Source organism: Urocitellus parryii, chromosome 6 (assembly GCF_045843805.1).
Source record: "Urocitellus parryii isolate mUroPar1 chromosome 6, mUroPar1.hap1, whole genome shotgun sequence".
Lineage (NCBI taxonomy): Eukaryota > Metazoa > Chordata > Mammalia > Rodentia > Sciuridae > Urocitellus > Urocitellus parryii.
Window position 1 is genome coordinate 183,336,700 of NC_135536.1, and position 20,238 is coordinate 183,356,937.

At 41.7% G+C, this 20,238-nt stretch overlaps 1 protein-coding gene across 2 annotated transcripts in view; it reads right to left on the bottom strand.

Moving 5' to 3' along the window:
* Ptprt (protein tyrosine phosphatase receptor type T) overlaps positions 1-20,238 on the bottom strand; it is a 1,043,151-nt gene that overhangs the window by 366,694 nt on the left and 656,219 nt on the right. For both annotated transcript variants that reach the window (XM_026383218.2, XM_026383217.2), the window contains exon 8: positions 15,819-16,115. In XM_026383218.2, coding sequence (XP_026239003.1) covers positions 15,819-16,115 — 297 coding nt within the window. The remainder of the gene's footprint in view (positions 1-15,818; positions 16,116-20,238) is intronic.

Here is a 20,238-nt window from a genome sequence, read left to right on the forward strand (position 1 = left end):
TGTATAGTGTAAAGAATAATTATGAAATGAACACATGTGCAATGAGACATCACTGATCATTAAAGCATCTTGTGTGTCTCACATTACTGACCCCTTCTTTTCCCATCAACAGTAACAACAAAACATCAAGTTCTACTCGAAATCTTTTGTTAGCCAATCTCTTTATTTTTACTTGGAGTTATAAATATATACATCTATAACAAGACAAGTTCTCATTTAGTTCTTCTTGGTTTCCTTTATATACACATAGGTTTTTTTTAGTACAAGATTTGCATTTGTAACTCACCATAGTTTTGAGATTAATCCACATGGATGCACATAGATGTATTTCATTCATCTCCAGTTCATAAATATCATCTTATTGTATTTATTTCACTGTTCTTCTATAGATGGATGTTAGGGTGGTTTCCAGATGGAGCTCTCAGAACATGGCTTATATGAATATTATGTAATTCTCAAGGTGTATTTAAGAAAAGAACCTGTACACTGAGGGACTGAGTAATGCCAAATCATTTTCCAAAATTTGGTTGAAGTATAGACTCCCTCAAGTCCCCTCTTCTCTATATCCTGATAAATACTTGGTATCATTGGGTCCAAAATTCTAGACCATCAGGTGAGTGTAAAATGAGACTTTACTGAGATGTTATCTGTTTTTACCTGTTTCCTAAAGAAGGTGATCATCTTATTAATGTTTGAACGTTATTGGCTCTTTCTTGTAGATTTGCAGAGGTTCTTGATATGATTTATTTTATTGGCTATATGTATTATACAAACACTTTCATTCAGTTTGTGTCTTGCTTTTCTCTTTAAATGAACTCACTCCCCGCTTTTTGGTCCAGGGTTTTGTTTTGGTTTGTTCTATGGTTGATTTCTTTCCAAAAAGTTCCCCCCCACACACATGCAGGTTTTCACTTTTTCTCTTATGTACATAATTTCAAGTGAGTAGGACAGGGCAGCCTTTAAGATATTACACATAGATTGATTCCATGGCTAAAATGAAATTTGATGGAATATTCCATGACTGATAGTTCCTGTGTAATAAACTCAGAAATGAATGGTGGAATGATGATAGAAATCCTTTTTTAATTGTGTTTTTATGTCTACTCTGAAGTTATAATTCAATTTCAGTTCTTCGTCCCTCACCTAGAACCACACATTGATCCGTTCTTAATTTTAATATAGTCAGATTTATCAGAGTTTTTTCATGGAAGACAGACAAATTTAGTAGTAGATACTGTCCTAAATCTTTCTTTAAAATGCTATAAAATGCTATATTGCTTTACCTGAAGGCTATGGAAGTAAACTTGGGGCAAGCAAAAATGCCAGGCAATTAATGACCCCAAAACATCTTTTAAGCAATGAAAGGCAGGAAGTTGGTGAATGAACACCTCAGTTTCCTCTCCACGTTGTTGGCTAACTCTGAGATGCATTCTATTAGTGCTCTCCAACTACCCCAAACAGGAAGATGACCATGATGATTTCCAACCCAAGGGGACTATCATAAAATAGCATAAGAATGAATCACCAAGATAGTAAAATTGAAATTTAAAAAATCAATTAAAATGCAAGCTACTCCTTTTTAAAAATTACTTTCTTTCTGTTTTTGTACCTATCTTGACATGGGCCAGAATGAGTCACCAAGTCAGTGCTGGTCTCTGGACCACACTTGGAATGACAAGGTGCTACAACCCAGCTGTTCACGTGATCACTGCCTGGTTGGCCCATCTTGTACGGGCTTCCTCCTCTTCCCTGCTTCTTCTCCCTTTCCCTCACCAGTGTGACATCCTAAATGAATTTCTTCCATTGGAATCCTTATCTTGGGATCTGCTTCTGAATAAACTTCAACAAAACAGTCTCATTTAAGAGACACATTTTCTACTCCCAGATCACAAGAATGTTTTCTTAAAAATCTCATAAAATTTTTTAAAGTTATGCCTTCAATAAAAATGAACTCAACCCATTTCTAATTGTGTTTTTATGCCTGCTGTGAAGTAGGAAATCAATTTCAATACTTCACCCCTGACCTAGTACCACACATAGAAAAAGAAAATGTTAATAATTCAGTGGATCTGCCCTGCTACATTTAATTTCTTTCACATTTCCACATTATGGATGGGTCAGTCTCTTTCTCCTTTTCTTTTCTTTCCCTCCTTCCTTCCTTCCTTCCTTTCTTTGGTATGTGGTACTGGGAATTAAACCCTTTGAGCTACACCCTTACCCTTTTTGAAATTTTATTTTGAGACAGAATCTCACTAAGTGGTTAAGACTGGCCTCTAAATTGCCATCCTCCTGCCTCAGCCTCCTGAGTCATTGGGGACCCAAACTTGGCTTGTATGGATCTATTTCTAGTTCTGTTTTGATCAATTGTTCTTGAACTAAACCTGTGTCAATAGCCCACCTGATTAATTAATAATAATTTTTAAGTCTTGGTATTTGAAAGAACAAGTTATATTACTTTGATCTTCCTGTTATTCTTACCTTTTTTACTTACTTGGACTAGCTTGCACGTTTTGGGAAAAAATGTTTGCTTTTGTATTGCATGAATTAAAGTTCAGTTGGGAAACAATTTGTGTATTTATATTATTGTGTGTTTATGATATTGGATTTTCTCATCTATAAACATGGTATATCTCTGTTACAGGGCTTTCCTAGATATTTTTCTGTTTCATATATTTTTATATACATCTTGAAAACTTTTGTTAGTCTATTACTAAATACCTTATGTTTTTATTGCTATTATAAACAGTATCTTTAAGAACATAGCACATTCTTACTGGGTGAATAGAAATGCAATTGATTTCTTAAATGTGACATCTCAGCAAATACATGAATTCTAATAACTTGTATACAAATTTCTTTGGGTTATCTATGTAAATTATCGTAGCATCCATAGTTAATAACAGTCTTATTCTTTCTAATATCTTAACTGTTTTATTTTCTTGACTTCAAGGAGGGCCACCAATTCAATATTTAATGGGAATAATGACAGGTGTATGTGTTTTTCCAGTGTTAAAGATAATAGTGCTATTATTTCATTCTGAAATATGGTATTTTATGGCTATCATTTATAGGATTATGAAGGCCCATCTTATTCCCAATACACAAGGATATTTTGCTTTTAAATCACGCTGAGTTTTAACCACATCCATTTTAGTAATATGCTTTTCTCTCTTAATATGTTAATGTAGAAAATTACATAAATGGATTTACTAAATTTGAATCAGTATCGATTTTTTGAAATGAATTAATTTTTTTCCTATCTGTGCAGTTTTGGATTGTTCGTTAATGTCTTGTTTGCAAGACATCTGATTTCTTTTTGCATCTGATTTCTTTTTCCCCATTGCAAGCGAGTCTGGTTTTGAAGTCAGGTTACAGTCATGTCATAAACTGAGGAGGGGAGAGTTTTCTTTTTCCTCTCTTGGGAAGCACGGAGGTAAGGCTGGGATGACAAATTCCTTGAGCAATTGTCTAATTGTACTTGTAAAACCACCCGAAACTGGTGTTTCTTTGTTGGAAAAGTTTAAATTAGTGATTCTATTTCTCTGTTTGTTATAAAACTGTGTAGGAAATTTCTTCCCTTGAAGCAGGTTTTGAAATCAATATTTTGCCCGGAATTTTCCTCTATCACCTAGATTTCAAATATATTGATATAAAATTATATATAAGTCTTTATCCTCCTTACCCTTTTAACTGTGAAATAAATTATATACAAGTGCATAAAACAAATAAACATCTCATTAATTTAGCAGTAGCCAGCTGCCTACCTTGACCTTGCTTTTCTTTATGGGTTTTATTTCTTAAACACACGTCTAGTAAATTGTTCTGAACTCTTGCAAACACCAGGGCTGGAGAACGAATGTTTTTGCAGTGTTAACTTCCACTCCACGAACATGCTTCATTCCAGCCCTTATTTCTTCTTATTTGGGAATGCACATTAGTGTCTTTGTTTTAAAATATCTAGTTTCTTGCTGTAATTCTTGGGGATATCGATCCTGCATTATCAGGGCAGCCCCCTTTAATAAGAACGAGGGCATTTTTCATCTGTTCAGCAACCTTTCCACGAGCCCCTGTTTAAGTATTTCCATCTCGGAGGGAAAGGGCGGGAATCATACATGCTCATGCATGACTTGGCCAGATAAGGGGTCTAGCTGTCTTGTGGGGGAGTGAAGAATGGTTAGTGAAGGAAACTAACCAGGCAGCAGGCAGATTCTCTGCAGGCAGAAGGCTTTTGGATGTTTGCGGGGACAGCCTGTAGTTACCAGAAGCATTGCCTCTTCCTTTAATTGGGGTGTCTCTTTTCAATCCCAGCTTCCTGTCAGAGCCCTCTCTTTCCTATTTAACCATGTGCTCTGGGCTTAGAATGAAAGCTCTCATCCTCTCTGCTGCTGACCCAAGTGGCCCATAATGTCGAGCTCCCTGTATCCCTGCTCCTGTCCCCGGTCCACCCTGCCTCTAGCCCTGGTCAGTGACAGTTGAGGATCTAATGTGGTTTTGCTTGAAAGTATCTTCCTCTTGTGGCAGAAGGTTTTCTTTCCCTAAAGTCCCAGCCCTGCCATTTCCTTCCCAGTCAGGTCTCTCTCCCCTACGGTGCCTTATATTAATATTTTTTTCTGGAATGGGTGTGTGTTAGTCAGCATAAAATTATATACCAGGAGGCATATGGCATCCTCTTCTCAGGGCCAGTTTAATGGTGATTTTATTTCCTTAGCAAGACAGTTTAAAAGGGGGATCAGATCACCATCTTGGATCCAAACTCTTCCTTTCATCATTTAGACTTGTGAGGTAGCATTGGGCAATGACTCAGCCACAGGTTGAAGTCAGACTTCCTGTGTTTATGTTCTGTTCCCACTTGTTTGCTGTTGAACCTAGGACAAGTTACTTAACATCTCTGGATCTCACTTTTTTTTTCCATTTAAAACGGGGATAAAACAGTGCCTCACTCCTAGATTGTTGCAGGGATTCAATGTTAATATACATCAAATGCTTTGCAAGTTGCCTGGCACAAAACAAGTACTCTATGTGTTGGCTCCTTCCCTTGCTCCCATGGAATTCTCTGGAAACTGCTCTCACGTTGCATGGAGATCACTAATTTGAATTCTTGCAGAGCCAGTCAGGATGGTTTATATTTATACAGTGGTGTCCTTACCTCAACCTGTTCTTTCTGAATGGGGTTCTACTGTGATCCAGAGAAGCTCTATTTTCTCATAGCTCACTGCAGATGCTAAACAGCTTTCTACAATCTTCTTCTGATTTCTATGGTAAATAATTGTAAAATTTATCTTGTCTCCAAGGACCCGGGATTCATTGATTCGATAACGTATTTATGTGTGCATATTATCTACCTGGCACTGTTCTAAGTACTTGGAATGGAGCAGTAAACAAAATAGAAAGAAATATCCTGTCGCTGTGGAGTGCGTTCTAGTGGGAGAAGACAGATAATAAAAGGCACGGTGAAAAAGCAGTATGTCAGATGATAAATGCTAAAGAACTCCAGGAAGCAGGGGAGAGAGAAAGACAAAGTGTGGTGCAAGGGGCTTCCAATTTTTAATAAAATGTCATGAGATGATGACACTGGAAGAATAAAGACCTGAAGGAAGTGAGAGAGCCAGCCTGGTCTGTTCATTTCTACTTAGAAGAAATGGCAAATGCAAAGGCCCTGAGGCAGAGGCATACTTGGTATATTTGAAAACAACAATGATTAGATTCGTGAAGTGAGGCAGAAGTAGAACAAGATGAGGTCACATGCAACCAGAAGGGGGAATTCTGGTCATCTGGGAGCCTTATGAGTCATTGTAAAGCCTTGAGGTTTTTAATCTCTGTGACATGCGAAGCTATTGCAGGGTTCAGAGCAGAGGGTTGATGTGATTTGTCTCGTGGCTTAACAAGATCATTCTGGCTGCAGTGTTAAGAATGCAGAGGCTAGAGTTGAAGGTGACAAACCTTTCAGGAGACTGCTGCCATGATCTACATTGGAGATCATTGTGGCTGGGACCAAGGGACCATCAGTAGAGGCTGTGAGTGTTTGGGCAAGTGGGTCAACATTTCTAAGCCTCTGTGTTGAAGGATAAGCCAAGTGAATATGGTGGTGAATTGGACGTGGAGAGTGAGCAAAGCTGCTTCTTTGCACAAAGCCAGGGGCAGCAATCAGACAATACAACACAAAGGTTTTTCCTTGGAGTAGGGCAATGCAGGGCCTCTGATCTGACAGAAGAGAGGAGTCAAGGTTTTTGGCTTGTGCCATTAATAAAACAGAGCTGCTCCAACCGAGATCAAGAGGACAGAGGGAGCCTGGTGGTGGTAGAGGGATGCTAAGTAGCTCAGTTTTGCATGTGTTCAACTCTAGATACCAATGAACCCTCCAGGTGGAGAGGTTGAATGGAAAGTTGGGTAAATGACTCTGTAGGGCAGGGGAGAGGTCTGGCTTGAAGATATCAATTGGATAAATTATTAACATATGGATGCAATTTAAAGCCAAAAAATTGGAGAAAACAATTAGGAAAATGAATGTGGATTCAGGGCCAGCAAACTGTGGCCCTCTAGGCAAATCCAACCAGCTGCTTGTTTTTGTAAATAAAATTTTACTGGAACACTGCCACACCCATTCATTTACATATTGTTTCTGGCTGTTTTCCTGCCACGGTGGCAGGGCTGAGTAGCTGCAGAGAGAGATGGCCTGTCCACAGAGCCTACATTTTAAGATCGGGCCTGCCTTTGGTATGGATACAAAGGAAAGAATCCCAAAGATGGAGCCAGGAATGTTGAGATGTTCAAAAGGAACCAGCCAAAGATCAAAGAGGAAGAGCCACTGAGGGAAAAGGAAATCTAGAAATATGTGCTGTCCTGGAAGCCCAGCAAAAAAAGAAGGATGTTATAACCATCTATGCCAAATATGGCCAACTAGAGAAATAAGAAGCTCTAATTCTCCTAGTAATGACAATTAGATATGGTAAGATCACAGTAAATCTTGAAAGAACTGTTTTGGTGAAATAACTCAATGGCGGGGATTTGAACTCCTTTGGTTGAGTGTGTTCAAGAGAAATAGAAGGGGGAAAATAGGCCCAGAGTGAAGGACTGATATAGTACCTAGAAGAGAAAGTAGGACTGGGTGATTTGGTACTTAAAAATATAGTTTGTGGAAGGTCATAAATATGATCCGTTATAAAGCGAAACTCTGATCTAGGGTATACGGCAGACAATTGCTGGAAAAATGACCTCCCGTCGGTAAATGGAAATAGAATTGGGTGTATTAAGTGGAGGAACTGGTCTTTATTTAGAAAGCAAATGATTCATTCCCTAAAATCATGAGGAAAGGTCAACTATCTGGGTGGGATGTGACTGATGAGAAGTTGAGGGAATCTGTTTGAATGGCCTCAATTTTCTCAGTAAAACAGGCAACAAGGTGATGAAGGGAGTGTGAGGACAGGGTGGAGATGCTGGAGGTCTGAAGACAGGAGAGGAATAGAGGATAGAAGAGTGGAGGGGTGACTGGACCAGGGTACACAGCACCACTGGACACTCTCAAGGCCTGCTCCGGCGGTGCTCTTGGCTTCAATCGGGGCATCCAAAATGGTGGTGTGTGGTCAGCTACAAAAGAAAGGCCCAGGATAGGCAGACAATCAGAAGGGACCGGGGTGGTGAGAACATGGAAATGAGAATGGAGCTGAAATATTGAAGGAGTATGTAAAGAGTGATTGTAATACTTGGTCAATAGATTTAATATGGAAAGAGAAGGGAATAAGGGAGGTGAACAGGAAGCAGATCCTAGTAAGGTTGAATTTTGGGAGCTACAGAACTTGAGGAAGTGAAAGAGACTAGATGTGATCAGGGCAAAACGTTTGTAATTCCTGTTATAAGATGATTAGATGTCATTTAAAAATGGCCCCTTGTTCACAGCAAATGGAAAATTCACATAGATACCTAGTTTGACGCTTCCTAGTTAAACACCCTCAGATCAAGAGCTGCCTACTCTGTCTGAGGTTGGCCACACACCACTTAGCCCAGTTCTTGGCAGACAGCACATTGAGGACTTTGCGTGTGGACTCCTATGTAGCACACCTTGAAGAGGCGGGTGGTATTGTCACCCCCATTTTATAGATGGGGACTCTAAAGCATCCAGAATGCAAGTGATTTAACAAAAGTGGCCTAAGTTAGTAAAGAATAAGGCCTGGATAGATCTCAGATCCGTCTGTTTCTGAGTATTTTCCGAATCACTCCTTTTCCCCATCACCTGGTAGATAGCTGGGTGCAAGGCCCAAAGGGCAATCACAGCATCTGCTGGCTGCAGAGTCAGGATGTCTGGACGCCTCAGTCCCTCCCATCTCATCCCCTTTCCATAGGTCAAGACACCCTTCTCACCGAGGTGGACTGGCTTTCCTTTGATGTAACTGAGTCTTTTTTCCTTTCTCTCCTCGTGAAAAGACTTTGTGATAAAAAGCTCCCTTTTTGTCTTGGCTTCCACACCTGGGCCTCTTTTCCCTTCTTTTTATTTTCTTTACAATTCTTTAATGAAACCACATTTTCCCTTTCCACAGTTTCATTTCTTCTTCTAAACAGCATGGAACTTTCCATCCCTTTGACAGAGTTCTACAACAAAGGTTAATTACTTTATAATTTCATTCTCTTAAAAAAAAAAAGCACACTAAAATTGCTAATTTTAACTGTGCTTCTTGTCAGTGGGTTCATGTAAATTCACTGTAATTAAACCAGATGTTTTCTTGTGCCTTAAAGTCAGGTGGTAATTTAAGGGAAATTTTCATTTCAATGCAAAGGAGGACAGAGTGTGATCAAGGGAGGTTCTCTCCCCTCCCCTCCCCTCCCCTAGTCTCCTTTCTCTTCCTTTCTGCTTTTTCTCTCCTCTCCTCTTCCTTTCCTTCCTGTCCTCTATCCCCTCCTCTCCATCAAGAAAGTGGGATTAAAGATGATGAGCTTGGAGAATATTTATGAGGAGTAGCTAACAAGCATATACAAAAACATAGAGGCTGGGTGCTGTGGCGGAGGCCTGTAATCCCAGTGGCTTGGGAGGCTGAGGCAGGAGGATCATGAGTTCAAATTCAGCCTCACCAAAAGTGAAGGGTTAAGTAACTCAGTGAGACCTTGTCTCTAAATAAAATACAAAATAGGACTGGGGATGTGGCTCAGTGGTCGAGTGCCCCTGAGTTCAATCCCTGGTACCCACCCCCCCAAACAAAAACAATAACAACAACAATAAACCATAGAGCCCTGCACAAATCAACAGGAACTTCCCCTCCTATCTGTCTCACATAGGTCTTTTCTGCCCTTCCTTTCAGGTGCCATATTTGTTGGTTGATTGTTGGTTAACCCATTTTGTCCCATTATCTTACATGTGCAACACCTATAAAAACTTAAACTGACCAACAAGTATGCCATTTATGGTAACTTTAAAATAATTATTATGCTTTCAGACGTCTAGTCTTTTCAGAAAAAATAATAAGTGAATGATTAGAGCATTTATATATGTGTATGTGTGAAAAATATATATAAGAATATATAAGCTCTAGTTTATAATTTCCAAACTATATTAATGCACCTGTATCAATTTTGTTGATATATATACAGAATTGAAAACTCAAAATTTAACGGGATAAGAGAAATAAAATTAATTTGAGATTAGTTCAGGGGCTACCAGAGTATATAAGTGAGTTTTATGGGCAAAAGTCAGAAATTTACATAATTTCCATCTACTCATATTTTGTAGTCTTACTAGACAATAAGTATTTCCTCTGATTAATAAATCTTTACAAGTTAAGACATCAAATATAGACTTTTAATTGTGCAACACAGTGGAGTGCTTCTATTTCACCAGAAGCTCTCTAGGAAATATAAAACTAAACTATTTGCCAATTGCTATGGTGTAAATATGCCTACCATGGTTGATTTCAATGCATATATTACCGAAGAGGGAAGAGATGCTAATGATCAGCTTTATCAAGCTAATAAGAATCAGCTTTGAATAGAGCTAAAAAGAAAACATTAAAACAATGCCCATACATGGGGCACTCTGGTATCATGAAAGAGACATAGGCTTTGACTTCATTCCTTCATTAATTCATTCAACATAAGGTTAATGAGCACATACTACAGGCCAGCACTCTTCTTGGTGCTAGGGAATACATAACTGTAAGAAAAATCAAAGTTCTGTTCTCATGAAATTTGCATTCCTTTAAGAAGGACAGATAATAAAGAAATAAAATTGCAACATGCTATGGAGAAAAACAAAGCAGAAGAATGCTAGGGAGATTTTGGTACAGTGGTCAGGGAAGATCTCACAGATAAGGTTTTGGGATCTGTTAATCCCTCTTTTGCCCAACTATAGCAATAGCATCTGCATCACAACATTTAGAACAGAGTGCCAGCACAGTGCCCAGCTCAAATGGACACCCAAACGACACAATTGCATGTCTCCTCACCCTTTCTAATACCTCCAGGTCATCTGTGCAACCATCTGTGATGTGCTGAGCTCTGATGAAATGACGCCTTCAGCACTTAGTAAGGTCTGTACAGCTTTCCACCCGGATGCTGTATGAATATGGACTGAGCTACCTATTGCCATATTGTGGTTTCCATCTGTGCTTTCCCTATGACTTTCCTCTTTATGAGTTTTACAAGCCACATCTTGTTACTCTAGAGGTACCTGTCCCTAGCACCAAGCAGTTTCCTCCTAGCTGGTAACCTGAGAAGCCACATGACGAGGCTCATTAGAAATGGATGTAAAGGTACCCATTTTTGAGATGTGCCAGTCCTCTTTACAATTAAAGCCCATGAGCTTCAGCTGAAGTTACCATATTAAATAAAATAATATATATATTATATGATTAATAATATAAAATATCAAGTAGGTGTGTATATATATATATGTATATATATATATATACATATATATACACACACAAACACATATACACATACACACACACACACACATACACACACACACACAATTGATATATTGAGTCAGGAATGTGGTGCTGTGCCAGAATACATTGATATATGTTAGTTATTAAAATCAATTATGATTTTATAAATTATTGTAAATGGGAACCTAAAATTCTCCATTGCACAATAAGTAATGCTGCTTCCTCTTTCACATTTGCTATTAAGATTATATGAGTCTACCCCACTGGAGAAAAGACAAAATAATACAACTTCTGTGAAGGGTATCTAAATGCATAAGCCCTTTGATTCCAGTGGGATACATCTTCACAAATAGCAAACAACACCGGCACTAGGCTATTTGCTGCAGTATTGTGATAGCAAATAATTGAAACAACCTAACTGTCCATCAGACACTTAGGTATATTCATCCACACAATGAAGTATGTTGGAGCTATAAAGGGAATGAGGGAATTTTGTACTAACTGACATGGAGTGATTTCCAGAATATACTAAGGGAACAACAACCAAAAAAAAAAAAAAAAAAAAAAAAAACCAAAGATGCCAAGTGTATCCATTCTGTTACCTCTTACAGAAAAATAGAAGGAGAGGAAAATATCATTTACTTTTCGCAAAATGAACTACTGGAAATATAAACCAGAAATGAATGAAAATGGCTGTCTTTCAGGGTGGGAACTGTGCGACAAAAATAAGGACAGAGGCAGCACTTTCCAGCTGAACCCTTTTTTAAAGAGTTTTGACTTTTGAAAGAGGCAGCCATTCACCTGTTTAAAAAAACAATAACTACGATACATTTTAATTTAAGAAAGGACAAGGGGAAGGAAAACCTTAATATTGAAACAAATGGATCTAATTGGGTACCAAGTTGAGATTATAAGCACACGGAGAGGAGATAAACACTGAACTTTGGAGCACTGTATTTCGACCGCCCATCTTCAGTGGGACACAGCCTTAAAAACACTGAAGACAGAAAAATTGAGGTCTTCAACCCAAATTAGCTTTATTGTTTGTTCACGGGATTGCTGCTGTAACTTTGAAACTACTTTATACGTAGGATGGAATAAATGAAAATCCTAGGTTCAGGATCTTCACTGTGGGAGAAGGGGATGTCTGGGTAGAAGGTGGAGAAGAATCCTGAGGCCTTGGGGTTGGAGCAGGATAAGATCATGATTTAAAACTAATTCTCTTCCCTAGCTCTTTCTACCTGGAGAGGTAGCACCTCCAGGCAATATCGCTATGTTGAGCTCATGTCAGATGTAGATCTTAGGACCAAAATACCACTGATCTCATCCAGAAATCCGTAGAGAAGTGGTTGACTTCAGGTGCATGGCAGGGACATCATAAGGGTAGAATAGGACATGGTGCTATGCCAGAAGCAAGGAAGACAAATGAGGGCAGGTCCAGAGGACCTGGAGCCAACCTGAAGGGACTCCTGCTGGCCTTCGTCATGACAGCCTGAGCCTACAGAAGAGTAATGATGGTGGTAGATGCTTGTGAACTGAGTCAAAATATGATCTATGAGTCAATAAGGATAGTAAACACAGGAAGGAAGATGAGAGAAAAACTCTTCTATAAAGAAGAAAGCTAATTAATAAGTATAGGTGAATGATGAATTTCAAAGCCACCCTTTTGCCAGCACCAATGTAACACTTGATTACTTTAGTTAAGGAGTGCTACAACCCTTGAGGGACAGTTTTGAGGGGATAGGGTGCTAATGCCGTCTCTAAGTGTCACAGCACAGCAACTTTACAAAGAGAAGAAAGGACTGCATTTGCAGTGGAGGGGGCGGGTGGACCCTGTCTTAATTAAGTGACCAGAGGTAACATCACTGATGGAGGAGCTCCCTATCTCTGGGGACCTCCTGCCAAGATACAGTGAGAAATATGCACCACGAACCATGTAATATTTTTTTTCCAGAAATGTTTTTCACTCTGGTTTTGTCATATAAAATCAGGTTTAATGTTATTAGAAATAATATTAGAACTATGAAAATAGACTGTATATTTGATCATCTTTAAATTAATGCCAAATTTCTTATATGTCATATGATATTGTGGCTATGTAGGAGAATGCTCTTATTTTTAAACTGTTAATGGGTTGTGTCATGATTTCTGTAATTTATTTTCAAACAGCTAAAAATTATATGTGTGTGTGTATTTCATATCATACAAACCTATCACCTCTATGAAATAGTCAATGTAGCAAATGTTAACATATGTTGAATCTGTGCAGAGGGTTTTCAGGTCTTCATAGTACTAATCTTTCATTTTTTTTCCTAGTAGTTTTGAACCATTTCACAACAAAATCTCTCTCACACACACACACACACACACACACACACACATACATATACACACAGGAGTCATTGTATATAGCAAGCCTATTTCTTGGTGCCTAGGACATTATAAGTGCTCAATAAATAGCAGCCCCAAAATGGCTGAATGGAGACCCCTTCGACATGGTTTTCATCCTTGAAGACCTCTTCTATTCCATTTCACGATCTTGATCATGGTCTGTTTAATAATGGAAGAGTAACCATGAAATAAGGAAACCTTGGTTTTGTCTGAGACATTTGTGGAAAAGAGAAAAAAAAATAAGAATCTGTTGAGCCTTTTACCAACAGCTGCTTCCAGATGACGCCATGGGGCTCTGGGGCCATGAGCTTCTCTCTCTAGCAGTAGATTACTTTTCAGGTCTTCAAAGGCACTGGGGTGCTGAAATGACAAATTCTACAAATTCCCCAGAAGACAATTTTGGAAAACGGATAAAAAGCAGCATGGAGCCAGTCAGCTCAATCAGAGAGGTCGCTCTTGCTGGCTCCCGGAGGGGAGCTTCAGTTAATGGCCTGGGCCATGCTCTAACTTTAGCTCCTGCTGGAGGTGAATGAGCACCCCAGCAAATGGAAATGTCTCCTCCTTCTTTAGGAAGAATCGAGTCTAATTGTGGCATAGAGAGGGTGGCCCCACTCTGCTAAGACCTTCCAGCAGTTTCTGAGCTACAGGCTGAGAAACTGTCTTTAATAGGATAACGTCCACACACCTCTTGGAGCAGGAATGGATGTTTTATTAATGATGTTTAATATAAATTTAATTTCAAAGCATTGCTGCTCTTGCATTGTTTTGATAAAGGCTCTGTGGTTTGTTGATTTGTTGATTTATTTTTTCTCTTAGTGTCAAGAGTTAGAAAGAAAGAGTTTAAGGCACACCTTAAAGCTGGGATTGACTTGGGATTTGCAGGTGCACCGTCATCCTCAAAGAATAGTCCAGGGTGAGCAAAGCACCTTCTGCTCTTCCCTTTCTATCCCTGGGGATGCCCTGTGAACACTAGTCACTAAGCCACCCTCTTGACCCCACTTTGCATCTCAGTTAAGGCCCAGTACACTACTACTCCTTGAGAGTTTATGTGGTAGACTCTACAACCAGTTCCAGGGGATGGCTTGATCCTGATAGGATTTCCTAGAGCAACTGGGCAGTTCCTGAGTTACTTATGTTTCAGACTCCTTGGTCAAGAAACTTTTTTCCTGTGACTTAGTGCAAACATAGTAGCTACATACATTGAGAAAATAAGATCTGCTGGGTTTAGGTCTAATGTCTTTGTATTACCATCACTTTTAAAGTGCACAATAACCTACCATAATGCTATGGTGTTGTTCTACCTTCTGGAGGAAAGTACCATTCATTTTTGAAACAATGAAGCCAGTTCTAGCTCCCCTTCCTGACTTGGAATATCTGTTATGTATTGCCCACCCTGTAGAGCTCCTCTGTAGGCTGAGGGTGCAGCCAACCTTTGCAGGACTTGGCCCGAAGCTCCTCCCGTTCTCTGCCTTGCCTTCCCATCCCCTGCCCAGTGTCCCCCAGGAAATTTCCATAATCAATTCCTTATACACAATTTGCATTTCAGAGTCAGATTCTGGACGACTAAATAAGATGCCCTACAGGGCCAGAGCCAGCCTGGCTGGAGGTACATCTGAAATTCAGCCATGGACAATGTTCCTTAGACAAATCCTAGAACTGGCAAATTTGATCCCACCAATAAGAGAAGTGCTATGTTGAAGTTATATGCAAATTGCAGTGGGAGCCTAGGAAGGAAGTTCGGGGCAGTCCAGGGAAGCTTCCTGGAGGAAGCATTTGAGCATTTGAAAGATTAATGGAGTTTACCCTGCAAATGTGGAGCGAGAAGTCAGTCTGAGCAGAAGGAACAGCATGGGTGAGGACAGAAAGGCTGGAAGTATGTTCTAGGAGTACAAGAGTCTCCATATTCCAGGACTCTCAGATTAGGAGGCATGTTGGGAGATAAACTATAGGAAGCAGACTCATTAGAACCTTGAGAGTTGGAGAGGTGGAATGGGGTTGAAGAGAGGAGCCTCCTGGACTGAAATTGAGGTCTCCATCTTAAGCCACCAAATGCAGTTCATTGAGACAAAGACCACAGGAAAAGAAGTCAGTGTGCAGAAGAGGGAACTGGTTCCCTTTTGAGTACTTTGGCTTTGATATGCCTGAAGGACACCCATTGAATCATCAGTTCTGTGGGCAATGTACATGCTAAGGTTTTCATATGTATTTTCTTTAAATTTGAACAGAACTGAGAATTCACGTGACTTCCGATCTCAACATGTGGAAACAACGGGATATGTATGCTGTCTCACAGGAGGTGGGAGAAAGGGAGAAGAGGAATGGGACACAGAAGGGCCAACCTCGAGAGCATATGTGTGGCAGAGTTGCCGTCGTGCATGAGAACAGCAACCCGAGTTGTGCAAGGCACGACCGGCATGGTCTTTCATGGAAGATCTTGGGGAACAAATCAAAGATGCAGGAAAAAATGAAAACCTCATCACTGACTGGGTGGCAGTCAGTGAGTGGGTCCTGCCCACACCCCCCATTCCCAGGAGGCTGGCCTCGCCTGCTCACCGTCCTCCTCGGTCTGCACCACCAGCTCCTCGCTCTCCATCCGGCCCTCTGGGTTGGACAGCAGGAGCCGCAGCCGGATGGTCATGAAGGGACGCAGGCCCCGCAGGGTGTAGTGGGAGGAGGTCTGGATGACCTCCTCGGCTTCGTACTGCTGCTGGTTGAACACGTACTGGTACTGCACCGTGAGGTTGTAACTATGGCAGCGGGTCACGGCGTAGCCAAAGGGCTCCCACTGCAGGGTCAGCTGCCGGGCCCGGATGTCCACGATCTCCACGTTCTGCGGGCCATGCACGGGATCTGCAAGACATCAGAAAGGCACAAGGTCTCTGGAGGCTGTCAGGAAGACAAGTGGCTGTTCTGCTACAGCAGCTGAGAATTCCCTTCCCGACGTATTGTAACCGCTCCATCACTGCCTTCGTGGTTTCTGCCCACATGCAGCATAATTTACATCACATTTTTCCTTAAATCAATTTCCTTTTTCTTATTTAAATGCATGTAAGAGAAAACATAAATATATGAAGTGAAGGCTTGTCATATATCACATGCTGTAAGTAAATCGTTAACTACAGAATTGTTGAATTCTTAAGGGTCCATCAGGGGAGCCACTGAAATGCATCTTGGGTGCTACCAACAGCACACACAGCGCTTCTGGGACAGGCTGATCTAGGTGGCTGCTAGGGCTCTCCCTTGCATCCTTCTATTTCATTCAGCCACATCCTCTCCTTCTGGTGGTCTCTTCCCCTTTTCTGTTAATAGCATCCAGATCCACAAGCTGAAAAGCAAGTCACATCTTTGACATGCAGTATCAGTCCATCCACATGGTCACTAGGTCCCAAGGGCTCTACCTTTGAAGCTTCATTTACTCACCATCCTCCCTTCATAACACAAATCATCATTTCCCAGCACCCTACAACAACTCTGATCCTTCTCACCCCAACAGTATCTTCTATCCATTCCTCATCACTGATCTTGGTCCCAGACCCCCATAGAGAACATTGGATGGGTTTTATTTTATCGTGAATAATCTAATCTAATATGTATACCTTATAGAAGTTAAATAGACGTTTTTGTACAAAACAGATAATAACAAACAAGATTAAAAAGAAATTCCACATTTCCAGATCATTCTGTGTTAGAGTTCAGGCATTTGGGATAGTGGAGACACAGTTTCTAGGGTGCCAGGCACCTCCCCAAGGTCAAGGTCTCTCAGCTGGGAATAGCGAAGCCCAGACTAGACATTAAACCAGTATTTCTCCCCACATTACCTACAGGACTTTGCCAAGTTTGGTCACCTCTTTTGGGTCCACTCCTGATTTCACTATTAAAATAGTGATAATCATAGCAGCCAACCGCATCGCAGAGGAAGGAGGAGATATTTGTGAAGCAGTTAGAGTTGCACCTGGAACTTAATAAGTCCTCCATATATGATGGCTGGGGTTTGTTGTCTGCTTGATGGTTTGTTTTCCAGTAATCAGAGTAGTAATAAAAATAATCACAGTGCTTCACATGCATATGCATCCACCTGGCCTGTCTAATAAATGGCAGTTCTGGGTGGGACCATTATGCAAAATGATAGACTAGGATGACACTACTTCTGCAGTCCCCTCAGAGCATTTGGAAATGGCTGTCCTGATACCCATGAAGCAATAAGAAGGGGTGGGGTTGAAGGTTCTTGGGGCCAACTAAGTCCCTCATCTCTCCCAATAGGGAACATGCAACTTGTGTCAGAGCCTTACCACAGAACACACTTCACAGAAATGTCAGAGAACCTGGCAAGCCAGCCCCGAGTGGCCATGTGGCTGCTGGTAGGAGGCTCCTAGGGAAGATGGCCAGCCCTGGCCCCCGATCAACTGAAGAATTCATGGTCACTCCTATAGCCCGGCTGTTCATGCTCACATGTCCTTTGTGGAAAGGAGAGTCAGCATCCCAGAAGCAAATGGGTGACTTTGAGAATGTGACATTGGATGAGCTGAGAGCCCACTGTGCTGAACCCATGTGGAATAAAAAAGGTGAAAAGTACTGTCCCCGTTGTTGAGGGTCACAACCAGGCTGGCAGCTGTTGCTTGATTGAACGCCTCACAGTGGCCCAGGCCGCAGTGAGTACGGATGAATAAGCTTACGTACAGCAAAGGCCACTTGCCAGAGAAATATGGAACATCCCTCCATCCTTGCCCAACTAGATTGCCCAACTCAGATGCCAGAAATTTCAGGCTGCCCACTCCTGCTGGGGACCTTAACACTCCTCATTGGGAGCACCTTCTAGACCACTGCCAAGTCAAGATAGCCACCCTCACAGAGCCCTCTCCTTCCCTGTTAGGGATTGAAAACAGGGACATTTAAGACTCACTGAAGCTCAAAGCTACAGCTTGTTAAGTATCTTGAAAGTACCATATCCCATATTAAGAGTAATTTTTGAGCTCTCCAGTGCAGCCTCAAAACACAAACTAAACCATAAGAACAAACACCACGGATGGAGCAGCAGCCCCAGGTGCTGGGTTCTATGTCTCGGATCATCATAGGACTTTGTTAGGAACTGCCAACCCATTTGACAGATGAGTAAATCGAGGACCAGAGAGGACCTGGAAAGTGCACCCACTAGAAAGGCTAGCAAGTGGCAAAGTGGGGTTTTGAACTTGTGTCTGTCTCACCTTGTGCCTGGTGCACAAGGCCTTGGTGAGTATGGGATGAACACCCATGTGCTGAGTCTTGTCAACGTCACAAGGAGTCATGAGGAAGGCTTCACAGGCCCTAGAGGAAAGCCAGGTTCTGTGAGATGAAATGATCGTCCTAAAGCCACATAGCAACTGCCATGGCTGAGAGCTGGAGTTGGAAAATGTAAAGCCTCTGTTTTCTCTGAACAGTGACAACACTGGAGGCTGAGACAGGCAGGGACACAAATGTGAGGCATGTCGCCATCAGGAGTCTGGGGAGACCTGGGAGAATGCTGTGGGAAAGCCAAAAGGCAGAAATTGCTGGACCCTCAGGAGCCGGGGGCCTGCTGGAGGGGACGAGGCTATAATTCAAGCACATTTAGTGCTCAGCTGACCGCTGGCCTGTCTTCCGCCCTGGTGTCCAATCTCCCCGCAGCTTGCTTGTGCAGTGACCACAAAAACACCTTTTTGCTCCTCTTAGAGGTAAAAGCATTCCAGGGCCACCTTTTCAAAGGCAGTAAGAGGGTTTTAAGCCTGCCACACAGTGAAGAGACTCCCTCCAGAGTGGGAAGGAGGGGGCACAGGAAATCCTCTTGCCCTCTCAGCAACAGGCGTGGTGGACGGTCAGAGCAGGGCTCGAAGCCAGACACTGGCACTTAGCAGCTGAGTGACCTTGGGCAAGGGCACTTCATCTCTGAGCCTCCATCTCCTCATCTATAAAGTGGAAATTATTACACTAATCTCAGAGGGCTGTTAATGAGCATAAAATGAACTGTAAAGAGAGAGAAAATTGCCTTTCTCTAACAGAGGAAATTCCTCTTAGACAGAATTGCCTTTCTTGGGGAAACGCTTTGGGAAGTTTGTTGGAGACAGACGCTGTATTCCCAGGGCCTCTGTCTCATGCAGGCTGAGCCTCCAGAGATGGAAGAGCATGCATTCTTTGGGGGCTTTGATGGAGCAGGAGAGGTACAGGGGTGACAAATGACAGGGTGTCAGGGGAGCATTAAGTGACCATTCCCCATGTGACTGCTAGACTTTCAAGAAGGTCCTCAAGATACTGGGAAGAAGTCTCCTGGGACTGGATCTCCTGTAGATTCCAGAAAGGACTGAGATCTGCACCCCATTGGGCCACATAAGACGCCACATGAGAGCACAGGGAGGCACCAGGCAAAGGGGACTCCAAACATACCTGTGATACAGAGATCTTTGAGAATGATTTTAGGGGTTCTCCAGGTTATGGGAATTAAGAGGCTCAATGAAATCTCAGTTCAAATGCAAAAGGCAAGAAGGACTCTGGTAGAACTGTAGGTAAGAGACACGTCATGGAAGTATGTAAATTAGAAAATTCCTATTCAAGGAAAAGGAAAAGTAAGGCCTATTTGTTAGGCAGCAGTGCTGGGCTAGGCACTGACTCTTACTAGCTTGTGAGAAACAACTCTATGGCATAGAAAACTGAGACTGAGTGAAGGGACATAATTTACCCAGGTCCACACAGACGTGCCCCATTCTGTGGGCTCATCGGATACTATGCATCATTGTCTGTCCCACTTGGCATTTGTCACAATGCCCAGGAATTGTTTGTTAATGCATCTGTCTGCTGTCCCACTCTCCCAGGGACCTATTCTGTTTACCCAGCAACTCCAGCACAGAGCACAGGGTCAGCTGAGGGGCACTTCCTACAAGAAGAATGGACACCTGAGCTTGAACCCCCTGATTCCACAGTCCCTATCCTGTCCCCTCTGGCACATCAGCGGGATCTTAAAGGAGAA